This window comes from Capsicum annuum, chromosome 12 (genome assembly GCF_002878395.1).
Source record: "Capsicum annuum cultivar UCD-10X-F1 chromosome 12, UCD10Xv1.1, whole genome shotgun sequence".
NCBI classification, from domain to species: domain Eukaryota; kingdom Viridiplantae; phylum Streptophyta; class Magnoliopsida; order Solanales; family Solanaceae; genus Capsicum; species Capsicum annuum.
The window spans coordinates 48,483,059-48,498,024 of NC_061122.1; the positions used below are offsets into that span (position 1 = coordinate 48,483,059).

Sequence of the window (14,966 nt, forward strand, 5' to 3'; positions counted from 1 at the left end):
CACCGGTTGCCTTAAATATATCTTGGTAAGTTTTATTTGCTGCCAAAATGGATCATTGGATAGAGTAGGTTTGTCATCATCAAAATTTTCAGACTGACTTCCTCTTGAGGACCGTACACTAAGATCTCTCTTTCTCGAGTTCCTAATTACTATACAGCAAGCTGCAAAAGAACACAAAAGGAAAAATAAAAATGTAACTGTAATAATAATTGCTACTTTTGTCCTTGAACTAGTGTGTTTCTTTGATGATGCATCTTTAGCATGTAGGAAATTGTTGTTTGGAGGACCTCTACATACTTCATGATTCCCTAAAATTGAAACAGCGTTTGTATTTGCAAAGATCTCTTCGTTTGGTACTTTGCCTTCAAGTTCATTGAATAAAATATAGAGTTTCTTAAGATATGGAAGTTTCCCAACAAACTCTGGTGTTCCTCCTGATATGTTGTTGTGTGACAAATCATTTCTTTCTAAACCTCGTAAACCTTACAAGGATTCAAAAATTTCTCCTCGAAATAGTTTATTGTTCGCTATGAAGCGTCTTAGCTGATACAGTTGCATAGGGTACTTGGAATTACCCCTGATAATTTGTTATGTAAGATATCCATTTCCTTAAGATTTATCAACTTTCAAGTTTTACCTGGAAAAAAACCGGTCAAAGAATTATTTTCTAACGCTAAAGCAATCGAAAGAGAAGAAAGATCTACAAGCTCTTTTGGTATGGAACCAACAGGATAATTTCCTGTAAGGTTTAGCACTGATTGCACTGTCTGAGATCTGGAGGTATGGATCCTTTTTGTTCATTGTCCTCAATGTGAAAGTAGATAGAGATTTCAAGCTACCAATAGAAGATGGAACCATTCCTAGTAGCTAGTTTCCATTCAATTCCAGTCCTTGAAGGCGTCGAAGATGACCTAAGGACTCCGGAATACTGCCTCTCAAGCTGTTATTATCCAGTGATAAAAGGGACAAATTAACAAAGTTTTCAAGTCCGGTAGCAAGAGAACCAACTATCATATAATGAACTAAACCAAATATTGCGAGACTCGTGGAAAGGTTGTCGATTGTTTTAGGAAATTCGCCTCCCAAAAAAATATCTTCAAAGCTAAAAACTTGCAGACTTGTGCAGTTAACTAGGAAATCAAGAAACATCAAATCCCCACTTATGTTTCTCCCGAGACTATTAATTTCAAAGTTGATCATGTACAACCCCTGCAATTGTCCTAAACTTGTACGGACTTTTCCAGTGAGATTATTGTAAGACAATTTAATTACACCATGCTTTGAAGCATTTGATAATGAAACATGAATTAGTTCCGTGAACTCGTTCACAGCACCAGCAAACACCTCAACATTTGGAAGAATAAGTCCTATATTTAATGGAAGTTCTTCATACAACAAGTTTTGAGTAACAGACAAAAACTTAATAGAGAATATATTAGAAAAAGATCAAGGAATTGTACCATTCAACAGATTTCCATAAACGTGGAAGATTTGCAAGTTTGACAAATAGCCAGTATCTCTAGGTATTGGTCGTTGTAGATTGTTAATTACAAGGGAAAGACCTCGAAGAGATGACATATTTTAAATCTGAAGAGTTACAGTGGGTTGCTCCTCAAATATGGGACCTGTTCCCAAATGAACTCAATCACAAGAACTAGGAGGAAGATTAAACTATAAAGTATATGGAGAAAGAAAATTGCAGAAACAAGAGTTTTAAGAAGAAACTACTTGCTCAAGGGAAAAAAACCAGGACCTGCCTCTAGAATTTCTAAGATCCACAATATCCAAGCAAACTTCTTGATTACAGACTCTAGACCTCAGGATTAAACTCTTTATACTTTATCTCCTCGTAATAAATCTATTATAAGGAAAAGTATAGCAACTCCACTACATCCACACACCAGTAGTTAACTGGAAACCAAAGCAAACTCTAGCTTGAAAATCACCTAACTCTAGATGGTTACAAAGAAAGGATATTTACACCATAAAACCTACTACCAATCATAAGCAATAGTTGGATAACGTTTAAGAGCATATTACAAAGAACAAAATACAACAAGGAAATAAAATACAACTTTATGAGCTATCAGTTTCCTATTGCAAAATGGTGTCTTTGATTTATTCTTTTGAGAGATATTTTTATTGTTTGAATATGGAAGCATGATTTTCTTGTTCAAAAAGACGATCAATACATATGTATGCCACAAGAAAACCTAACAACGATCTCATTGATTGGGACTAAAAAGTAGTAACAACTTTTTCATGAATCTTTGTACTTTTTTCCAACTTTGACCATTGACTGTGATAGTGACAAATGAGCCAATTTATTTCCTAAGAGGTAGCATCTTTTGTCATCACATAATCTCCAGGAAACAGTTCCCAACATATAGTTTGTCAATCATCAAAACTAAGGACATAACAATTTTCCCCTTTTTAATTATGACAAACTCATGCAAGCACTTAGTATCTTCAAGCATCTATACAACACATACAACACATAGTGTACACTGCAGGACTCACCAATAACAAGTTACATAGTTCCCCTATCACTAATACCTCTACCTTATTACTGATACCTTTACCTTATTCTACCTGTCTGTGAGCAACACTAATTACACAATAATGCACAGTTGAATTTCAACTTCCCTCTTTTGGCATCATCAAAGAGGCTAAGAAGTAAACCAAGCATATACAAGAAGACTTATATTAACTCATGGACATTGAGGCAACACTTACATGGGAAGGGATTATTAGATAGGGAGGAGAGAAAAATAGCACCAAGGGACCTCATGGAGGAATCAGGAGAAAGTATCAAACACTATTCCGTGTTAGGAAAAGAAGAAACAACAAAAATAACTCTTCAGAAACCCAACTTACTAGGGTTAGGCATAGGAGGCCCACCCTATATATTTAGATGTACCAATATAAGATTTTTTTTTCAAACATACACACATACCCTCTAACTAGGAATTCCCAAGCAATCAAAAGTGCTTCAGTAGCTACACTCTATACTCCTAAAATATGCAAGTGACATTATAGAGTGTTACAAGTTACATGGCACTGCTGCTGTGAAATGAAATTATGGCCATTGGTCTCGAATAGAGAGTGATACGATATGTACCTGGTCTCTACATGATGGTCTGAGTACACATAGGTACACAACACTTGAGCTATTTTACCCTTCTTTCTATTTTTTCCTCACTTTCATTGGTGTATATCTATAAAAGATATAAGACTGAGTTAGACATAGGTGAAATTATCCGACCTAGATACCTGCTTACCAAGACATAGCTATAGTAAAAAGATGAAAAAGATCAACATGCATTCAACTTGGTCTCATCAGCCCTAGTCTTGACCTTTTTCTTTGGAAAAGTTCTCTACCAAGTGCTTTGGTAAAGATGTCAGCAATCTGATCTTCTATGTTGCAAAAAAACATCTTGATCAAACCCTATTCCATATTATCTCTCAAAAAGTGATGTCTAACATTAATATTTTTGTTCTTTTATGTTGAACTAGATTTTTTGCCTTATTGATAGCACTAGTGTTGTCACAGTATAAGGGTACACAATCTAAAACAATGTCAAAGTCTTCTAGTTGTTGTTTAATCCATAGTAGCTGAGCACAACATGATACAACTGCAATATATTCAGCTTTAGTAGTTGAGAGTGACATTATGTTATAATTTTTGGTACCCAAGAGATCAAGCATGATCCTAGGAAATGAGCCATTCTAGAGGTTCTCTTTATATCAACCAAGTACCCAGCATAATCAACATCAACATATCCAACCAAGTCAAATTTATCACCAATAGGGTAGAATAGAACCAGGTCAGGGGTCTCTTTAAGATATTTCAAAATCCTCTTGGTTGCCTTCAAATAAGATTCCTTTAGACTTTCTTGAAACATATCACACATACTAGCACTGAATACAATGCCAAGTCTTCTATCTATTCGGTAGAGTAGTGAGCCAATGATCCCTCGATACATAGTCTCAATTTCAAAGGGATAAAGTTCATCCTGGTTAAATTTAGAGGAGGTTCCTATAGGGGTATCAATAGGCTTCGCATCCTCCATATGGAACCTCTAAAGAAATTCTTGAATGTACTTCCATTGGCAAATATTATTCCCAGTAGAACTCAACTTAATTTGTAATCAAAGGAAGAATTTGAGTTCTCCCATTGTTATCATCTCAAACTCACTACTCATTAGTAAGGAAAATTCATCACAAGGGGAGGTGGTAGTGGCTCCAAATATGATATCATCTATATATACATGACCAATGAGAAATTTCATCCTCTATATTTGAGAAATTATGTGTTGTCAATCATTTCTCTTTTGAATTCATTGTCAAGCAAGAATTTAGATAGTATTTCATACCAAGCTCTAGGAGCTTGCTTCAATCCATACAGGGTTTTGTCCAATTTGAACACATGATTAGGAAAATCAATATTTTTCAAAACCTAAAGGCTTCTTGTTAAACACTTCTTCTTTGAGATAACCATTTAGAAAGTCTCTTTTGACATCCATCGGGAATAATTTGAATTATATATAAGAGCCAAATGCAATGAGAATTTGAATTGCCTCTATTCTAGCAACTGGAGCAAATATTTCATCATAATCTATCTCTTTTTCTTGGTTATAGCCTTACACAAAAATCCTAGCCTTGTTTCTTATAGTATTCATATGTTCATCTACTTTATTCCTATAAACCCACCTGGTCCTTATGATAGTTCTATCTAAGGGCCTTGGAACAAGGTGTCAAACTTTGTTTCTATCATATTAGTGGAGTTCTTCTTGAATAGCATTTATTCAATCTGAATTCTTCAATGCTTTCTTCACATTCTTGGGTTCAATTTGTGACAAGAATGCATAAATCACAAAGGTTCTTGGCTCTATTCCTTGTTTGTATGCCTAAGTTCAGAGAGGATAATAGATTATCAAGAGTATGTGAGGATTGATGCCTCTAATTGGATCTGAAAAAAGTAGGTTGACTAGTATTAGGACCAGTTTCTATTGAGGTATTACCCTTAGGAGATTGATCATTTTTTCACTGGATGTGGGATCAAGATCTGAAGGAATAGCTTATGATGTGACATTATTCTGCTAATATATTGCATCTTCATCTTTAGTTTCTGATTATAGACCCTGAGATACAACATCATCATCACTTTCATAGCTTTTTTAAAACCTCTATGTGGTTTCCTGACACAATATCATCCTCATTAGAAGAGATACCTTTGGTGATATTTTTAGCTTGATCAAATACAACATGAACACTTTCTTCTACACATTATGTCCTTTTGTTGTAGACCTTGGAGGATTTGCTAGTAGAAAGGTAACATAAAATATTCCTTCATCACATCTTAGATCAAATTTTCCAAGATCCTCTATGCCATTATTTAGTACAAACACTTACAACTAAAATGTTTGAAATAGCTCAGCTGAGGCTTTCTTTTGGTCAGAAGTTCATAGGGGGTTTTGTTTAGAATAGATCTTACAATACACCAGAAGGCCATATAGCAGGCTGTATAGATTACTTTTGTCTAGAAGTTATGAGCAATCTCAGCATATATCAGTAGAGTCCTTCCAATAGCCACAAGAGTTCTATTTATTCTTTCTACAACACAATTTTTGTTGGGGTGTTCTAGGAGATGAGAAATTGTAATTGATTCCTAGTTCAATGTAGAATTGATTGAACTTAGTATTCTTAAATTCCATTCCATGATCAGACTTAATTGTTGCAATTTTCTCGTCATACTTTACTTACACTTGCTTGGCAAAACCCTTAAACATATAAAAAGTTTCATCTTTTGATTCCAGAAAGAAGGCCAGGTGAATTTAAAGTAGTCATTAATAACAACCAAAATATAATTCTTTTCTCCTTTCCCTGTAAGCTTTATAGGTTACCACAGATCCATGTGTAGAAGTTGCATGGTCCTGGATATACTCACTTCCCTTTTTGGCTTGAAGGGAGACTTTGTCTACTTTTCTTTTGCATATGAATCATGTACCTTAGAGCTGAAAAATTTGCATTTGACAGACCTCAAACTAGGTTCTTCTTCACCATTTTGTTTAGTATTTTGTAGCTAACATGACCAATCCTTCTATATCGTGTATTAGATATATCTTCTTGAACACTAAGGCATTCCATGTTTTTGGACTTATAGGAACTCAAATCAGCAAAATACATATTTTTGTTTCTCCAAGTTGTCAATATTTCTTTACCATCTCTAAGTCAAAAGACAGTGCATTTTTCAAGTCTGAATCTGACTTTATTTCCTTTATCACAAATTTAGGCAACACTCAGTAGACTGAACTTGAGTCCATCTACGAAATGGACATCACCAATTTCCTCCCTTAAACTGCTCCCAATTATCCCAATTAGAACTATATAACCTGTGTTACCATCACCAAAGGAGACAATTCCTCCTTAATGGGTCTTAAGCAAGGGGAAGTCTTCAATTCTTCCAGTCATGTTCTTTGAATAGCCACTATCCATGATCCAGTGGTGGCTTCTTTCTCTAGATTTTCCCTAGAAAAGATCAGAGATCAGTTTTGGAAACGTATTTTATTTGAGATCCTAGTGAGGTGACAATGGAAATATTAGTTTCTTTCTTTTCCAGCTGGGTAAGTTTACATCTCTTCCCTTTTGGAAGGAAGATCCCTTCATTCCCTTCAGAGAAGAAGCTCTAACAGGACATGACTCCTTAATGAGTCCATTTTTTCCATATTTAACAAACACCAAGTTATCCTTGACTAAGACGTATATGCTGAAAGGATTGTAAGCAGGATAAACGCTATACAACCCAAGCCCTCTTCTACTACTTGACCCTAGACAGACAGACTTGTCAATGTCTGAGATGAGATAGTCCATTTTAAGGCCTTTTTAAGCTCAACCTTAACTTTAACAAAGTGCCTCTCAAGTGAGGCAGTTATTTATTCATTAGCCTTGGTCAATTTCTCTTCTATATGAAGTTGGATTTGGTAATTTTCATTTTTCCCTTTTGAATTAACTCTACATATTTCATTCAGCTATTCAGTTTTTCACATAGGTACTCTTTTCAACAGACAGGGATTGACTAGTTTCTTGAAGTTCAGTTACTAGCATAGTCAATTTAACCACTTCTTCTTCACATTTTTTTCAGTTCATCTTAAAGTATTCCGTATCTCTAGTGAGATCATTTATAGCATTAATTAGTACAACAATAAGAGACATTAGCCCATTAAGAGAATAATTATTAAAGTTTTCTTTGATGTCTAGGGGTGTTACCTTATCATCTTCATCCTCATCTAAGTTTTCCATCAAGTTAAAGAGAGAGTCATACACTTGAACATCATCCTCTATCGCTATCATGGATACATCTTCATGCTGCTCAGACTCATCAGCTTCATAAAGAGAATCACCCGGAGTAGCTAGGACTTATATTGCAACCCTGTCAGCTTCAGCTTTTCTGCTATACTTTCCTTGAGCCTTGTTCCTACCTCTTTCTTTCTCATTACTTTGTTTGGCATATTCTATCTTGTGAATAGGAAAATTTTGTAATGTAGTGACCAAAATTTCCAAACATATGACGTATATCATCCACCTTCCCATCTATGATATATCTTCTAGATTCTTTTTTTCTCGGATGGCTTCTGACATCTTTAAGGCATTGATAATTCGCTTAGAGATATAAGAGATCTCTTCATCTTCAGAATCTAGGTTTCTGTCGTAGCCTTAAGAACCAAATTCTTTTCCACTTTAGGCTCATCCTTTAACCTTCTAAAGTTTTTTAACATCTTATATCTTTTGAGATTGCAAATAAGCTCATCCATAGCCATTAATTTAGATCCTTGGAATCAGTAACCACATTAACCCTGCTCTCACTCCTTTTAAGGAGAATGCTCAAGATTCTCCTAGATTTCTTGTGGGTTGGAATATATTCACCAAGATAATGCAGCTTATTGGTTACTATAGTGAACCTTATGTGCATCTTTTTAATAGACTCTCCCTCTTTCATAATGAATGTATTATCTTTATTTGTCCGCATATCCACCTTAGACTACTTAACCTGAGTAGTTCCTTCATAGGCTATCGGAAGATAATCCTAGATCTCCTTAGCAGTTTTCTAGAAGGAGATCCTATTGTACTCATTAGGACCAATACAACACATAAGTAATTTTTTGGCCTTGTGTCTGCATCATCAAAGTCCTTCTTGGTCTTCGGAATTTCTAAGGTCACATCACTAATCTTCACTACCTTTGTAGGATCAAAAGGGCCATCCCATAACTCTGAATCTTCAGCCATAATAAAGTCATGCATCCTTGTGTTCCATAACCCATAATATTCACCATTGAATCTTGGTGGTCTAATTGTTGACTGGCCTTCTTCTACAATTGGAGGAGTTGTCATTTCTCAAGATCCTTCTAAGGTGTGAGTTTTTGTAGAAAGAACCTGCTCTGATACCAAATGAAGAGTTGCAGTGGATGGCTCCTCAACTCTAGGACATGTTCCCAAATGAACTCAATCATTAAGAATTAGGAGGAAACTTAAACTATAAAGTACGTGGAGAAAGAAAATGGAAGACACAAGAGTTTTAAGTGGAAACTCTTTGCTAAAGGGAGAAAACCCAGGACCTGCCTCCAGAATTATAAGCTCTACTATATCCAAGTAAACTTCTTCAATACAGACTCCTGACATCAGGATTAAACTCGTAATCCTTTCTCTCCTGGTAATAACATTATTACAAGGAAAAGTGCAACAACTATGTTACGCCCCATACACCAGCTAACTCTAATGGGTAACCCAAGCTAACTCTAGTTGGAAAATCACTTAACTCAAGATGATTACAAAGGAAGGAGATTTGCACCATAACACCTACTAACAATCATAAGCAACAGTAGGCTAACGTTTAAGAACATATTTGTAACATTCTAAAAGTGGGTCCCGGGATGTCACACGGTGCTCAAGACTACGAGTAGCCTTAAGCTAACCTTTTAAGGCTTCTACTAAATCTAAAGCTTATAATAGAGAAATTTAGACATATAATCGAAGACAAAATGCAGAATTCTGTATGAGCTAAGCTGAAACTGTCTGAATATAACATCTAAAAATATTAGACTTAAAGTCTAGTAAAGAAATACTAAAAATTTTAACTATATCTAGGAGTCTGACAAGCCTCTACTACTAATAACTAGAGAGTCACTGGGAAAAACCCCCAACTAACTCAAACTATCTGAAAATACTGAATCATCTATACTAATAAGTTGAAAAGTTAAATGACTAAGTCTCCGAACTATGAGGACTCACCAACTGACGGGTGTAGATAGAGATGCTTGAAATCACTCACGCTGCTGAAACTGAGCACCTGAAACTAAATTATGAGAAAATGTAGCACATAGACATATATATGGATCAGTACTTCTAGATTGTACTGAGTATATGGGGGTAAATGCATAAGTAAATCAATATCTCAACACAACTACAGCTAACTCGAGATCCTGGGTAGGGTAGTTCTTTTAGTAAGGCTTAAGTTGTCTAGAGGCATAGACTATAACTTTACCTCTCTGCATCAAAACACAACACAAACTTATTTTAGAAGAATCAAAATATACAACAAACCCATCTGTACCATCAAGTAATGCTAAGACTGAGGCTGAAGTGAGTCGAGCCTTCAACTTCTGAAAACTCTTCTCATAGGAATCTGACCACTGGACCTTAACTTTCTTTTGGGTCAATCTAGACATAGGGGATGTAAATGACAAAAAACCCTCAACAAAATGTGTATAATAGCTAGCTAAACCTAAGAAACTTCTAATGTCTGATGGAGAAACAAGTCTAGGCCCGTTTCTTAATGCTTGTTTCTTTTGGGGATCAACTCTAATACCATCTCTGGAAATAATATGGCAAAGGACAGCTATTGATCTTAGCTAAAATTCTCATTTGCTAAATTTTGTGAACAACTGGTGATCTCTAAGAGTTTGCAACACAATTCTAAGGTAGTTTGCATGGTCATCCTCACTACGAGAATAGACACGAATATCATCTATAAAGACTATGATAAATATGTCCAAATATTATTTGAACACTCAGTTCATCTAGTCCATGAAGGATTTTGGGGCATTTGTTAGCTTGAAGGACATAAATAGAAACTCAAAATGACCATAACGAGTTCTGGAAGCTGTCTTTGGAATATCACATTCCTTTACTCTAAGCAGATGAGAACTGAATCTAAGGTCTATCTTAGAGAAATAACTTGCACCTTGGAGTTGGTCTAATAAGTCATCAATCCTAGGAAGAGAATATTTATTTTTGACTAAGACTTTATTCAGCTGATGATAGTCCATGCATATTCTCAAAAAAACATTTTTTTGTACGAATAGGACGGGAGCGCCCCATGGAGAGACACTAGGCCTTATGAAACCTTTATCTAATAGATCTTTAAGTTGCTTTTTTAACTCCTTAATCTTGGATGGAGCCATATGATATGGAGGAATAGAGATAGGCTGAGTATCTAGGAAAGGTCAATACCTAATTCTATTTCCTTATCGGAAAGTACCCCTGGCAAATCTTCGAGAAAGACAACAAAAAACTCATTGACTATAATAACTGACTGAACTATTAGAATCTTAGACTTAGTATCTTTAACTCAAAGTATATGATAGACACACCCTTTTGAGATAAACTTTCTAGCTTTAAGATAGGATATGAAATAAATCTTGGGAGACACTGAACTACCTTCCCACCCAAAGACTGGCTCATCTAAAAATAGAAACTTCACCACTTGGGTGCGACAATCTATGGATACATAATATGAATGGATCTAATCCATACTAAGAATAAGGTCAAAGTCAACCATATATAAATCTATTAAATCGGCTGACATGACTTTATGAAGGACAGTAATAGGACACTTTCAATAGATCTATTTAGCAACAACTGACTCACCCAATGCGGTAGAAACTAAGAAGGGCTTGGAGATTTTTTCGGATGTATTTCAAAAGTTTTTACAACTAATGCGGTCACCTAAGAGAAACTCAACCCGAGGTATAACAACACTAAACATCAAGATGAAAGACACGAAGCATACCAATAACTACTTTTGTTGAATCCTCTTGATCCTGACGAGATGGTGAAGCACAAAATTGATTCTGGCGTTGACCACAACTAGTACTTGATGATGCACCCTGAGAAGAGACTGGACGACCTATGGAAGCTAGTGCACTAGTAGCTTGAGTCTGGGGATGAGCATCCCTATTTCCCTTCTTAGCATGCGGACACTCTCTAATTCTATGACCTAACTTACCACAACCATAACAGGTTTTCAGTCCAAACAAGCACTCACCATGATGATTCTTACCACACATAGCACATAGAAGATAACTGTGGTTTTTGCTCACACTATTTTGAGATCTGGACATAGAACTCTTACCTCACTACTCCTGTCTAGCTCTAGGAATGGGAGCGCTAGCTGAAGATGGCTCTAGCATAGATGAATGATTTTGAAAGTATGAATGATTTCCCCCTTCATACTTTGTCTGTCCATACTTAACCTGCCCGGTTCTAGCTTTCTTATTTCCCCTCTCTTTCCTTAAACTTTTCTACCTCAATCTGTTAAGCTTGAATCATCAATCTAGAAAGATCCATGTCCCCAATAAGCATAGCAGCCCTACACTTCTTGACTACAAAACCAGATACTCTAATAACAAACTTACTCATACTTGCCCTAGTGTCAACCAACGTATCAAGGGTATACATAGACAATTTGTTAAGCTTAAGGCAGTACTATTTCACTGTCATTGAGATTTACCTTATGTTTAAAAACTCCTCTACCTTATCTTCTCTTATTTTATGCGGAAAGAACCTTTCTAGCAACGCATCTTGAAAAACCTACCAACTCATAAGAGTTACATTCTTACCTCTACCATTCTTTCACATGACCACTTAATCATATGCTACATCCTTCAATTTATAGGATGACAACTCGACACTCTACTCTTCAAAACCATTCATAATCTGGGTGATCTTCTTCACCTCATCTAAATAAAGATGTGGGTCCTCACCTAATTTTGACCAAAGAACTATGGCGGATTTATACTTATGAAGTCTAAGATTTTGGTTGTTGATAAATCACCATTCTATTGAAGTGGGACTGCCGCCTAATGGTTTCCCTAAACATTGATAGTCCCAGCTTGGGCCAATGCCTGAAAGGCAACCCAAAATTCAGCATGGGATATATTCTTATTCAGAGGGTTAGTAGGCTAGGGTGGCTGCTATCATTTTTCCAAGTGTTAGCTCAATGAGGAGGCATATTCATATATCACATAAGAGCAAGAGTTAAAAGTAGATAAAGATACTATAAGAACGATAGATCAGAAAAGATAAAAATGATGATTCCCTAAAAACATCTCGTAACCTCTTACTCATAAATGTGGTGCACATCACACCCATGATAAAAACTCTATGGAACGTAGATTGTCTAAATCTCTAGGACTCTTATAACCTTAAGCTGTGATACCAAGTTTGTAATGCCCCAGAAAGGGGTCCCAGGATGTCACAGATGCTCAATACTATGAGTAGCCTCAAGTTATCCCTGTAAGCCTTCTACTAAATCTAAATCTTATAATAGAGAAATTTAGACGTTTAATTAAAGCTAAAATATGGAATTTTGTATGAGCTAAGCTGAAATTGTATGAACATAACATCTGAAAATATTTGACTGAAAGTCTGATAAAGAAATACTTAAAGTTTGATCTATGTCTATCAATCGGACAAGCCTCCACTACTAATGACTAGAGAGTTACTAAGACAAACCCCTCAGCTAACTCGAACTATCTGAAAATACTGAATCATCTATAATAATAGGATGAAAATCTGAATTACTAAGTCCCCGAATTATGAGGACTTACAAACTATCGGGATGTAGATGAGATGCTCAAAATCACTCACGCTACTGAAACTAAGAACCTGATCCTACATTATGAGACAATGTAGCAGATAGACGTATATATGGATCAGTACTTATGGATTGTACTGAGTATATGGGGGCGAATGCACAAGTAAATCAATATCTCTATATTATTTTAATTTTATAAAAGAATGGATGCTAAATGTAGATGACTCACATAATCTAGAATGTCTGAAAGCTGAAAAATCATAAGCATAAGTAGAAAAACATATTCCATAGATCTAGTGAGTCATAACATTTAGTTTCTAAAAGTTGTACTTTTGTTCTATCTTAAAATCATGCCATCTAACTGTAGAAAGGACTCATTTTTATATATGAAATCTGAAAGCAGACATATGTATTTAATGCCTCATATAAAGTAATATTTGAATAAAATTTGAGAGCCTTGGCACTTAGTTTCTAAAATCTTTTTTGTTATTCTTTACTCTTTTTTGTAAGCTATAAGGAAATACTTTTAAAAACTATTCTAAAAGTCCTTACTATTAGGAAGGTTCTTCTAATCGATATACACTATGTGAGCTATCAGAGTGTCCAACGTCTAGTTGCCTTATGGGAAAATCTCACATTGGGAGAGGTGTCATACTCTTGCCAAGGAGTATAACCTAATCTAAGTTATCACATCTATATTTGTCATCCATATAGAAATGTGAATAATCTGATAATCCGTACCTACGTTGTCTCGTAGATCTGGGGCATGTAAACATACCCAACTCAATGCTAAATACTACTCCCTTTCATTTTTATGCTCATTCTGTAGGAAATCCACTTTAACACTAGTATAAATGGTTTAAAATGAAAACGAACTGTATATCTATTAATTTAAACTATAAATAAAACTGTAAAGTAAATTCCATGTCTAAACGGAGATCAAAAGATTAAATCTTTATTAAAATCTAAAATCACTATTCATGGGATGCTTAAAGCATAGTCATTCTTGAAATATCAACATTAAAACTAGGGCTCAATAACCCATGCATCTATTTTATGTCAAATCATCATAAAACTCATGCTAATTAATGAAAATATTGATAATTCAAGTCCAAATCTAAAAATAATTGCAATATGCATGAAAATAAAATAGTAGACATGCAATTCAATATCTAAATCACTTGAAATCTCATAATCTTGTAAATAACAATATTAGATTTGAACCCTAATTTGAAACTCATGTAAATTCTTGTAATCTTGTAATTAAAAGCTAGTTTTGGGCACAAGGAAGAAAGAATTATCCTTGCTGAAAAACCCCACATACCTTAATTGATGCAATGAGAACACTTGATTTTGGATTCCTATTTGTGCTTTTGAAAAAGGATACTTGATTATATTGAATTGGAAACCTTGAATTTTGAGTTTCCTTGGATAAAGAACGGTGGAATTTGGATTTCTTGGGAATTAAGTTTTGATGTTCAAGGGTTTTCTTTGAGAGAAAGTTAATGAAAAGTGAGCATATAATGGTTGGAATAGGATTAATTCAGCGTTATTCACGAATTGGGGGCTGAGGAAAACACTAGATTGCCTTTTAAAAATTAAGTTCAAAAATTGAAATCCTAATTTTGGGCCCCACCGTGATGCGAGCTATCATGGTAGCTCACTGGATAAGGGACCATTGCCATTTTGGGTGGTGGCATCATGGGACGTCATCACGTTGCACCACTGGAAAAAGTAAGAGTTCCATTTGACACTCCACCGCGACACAGTGTTTATCTAATTAGGAATTTTGTCGCGATACAGGATAATCGCGTTGAGCTACTGGAATGGGACGAATCGGTACTAAAATTTCTCCGTGATACGGGCTAATCATAGTGCTTCACTGGAATTGGAAAATTGCAATTTTTCTTTCACCGCGGTGCGGTGCCTATCGAAATTCCCTACTATTTTCGCTAGAATCACCATAACTTCTCAACCGAGTATCGAATTAGGGAGAAATTGGTATCGTTGGAAAGCTGGGACAGTTATCTACACATTAGTTGGACTAGATCTTGAAAATTCTACATGTATCAAGAGTTATTCATTTTTCAAG

The 14,966-nt window shown here is 35.4% G+C and overlaps 1 protein-coding gene across 1 annotated transcript in view; it reads right to left on the reverse strand.

The window, feature by feature from the left end:
- Nucleotides 1-867: 867 nt before the first annotated feature.
- LOC124889606 (putative receptor-like protein kinase At3g47110) overlaps nt 868-14,966 on the reverse strand; it is a 63,898-nt gene continuing 49,799 nt past the window's right edge. The window contains exon 3 of the mRNA XM_047401570.1: nt 868-1,419. Within this exon, the coding sequence (XP_047257526.1) occupies nt 868-1,419 (552 nt within the window). The remainder of the gene's footprint in view (nt 1,420-14,966) is intronic.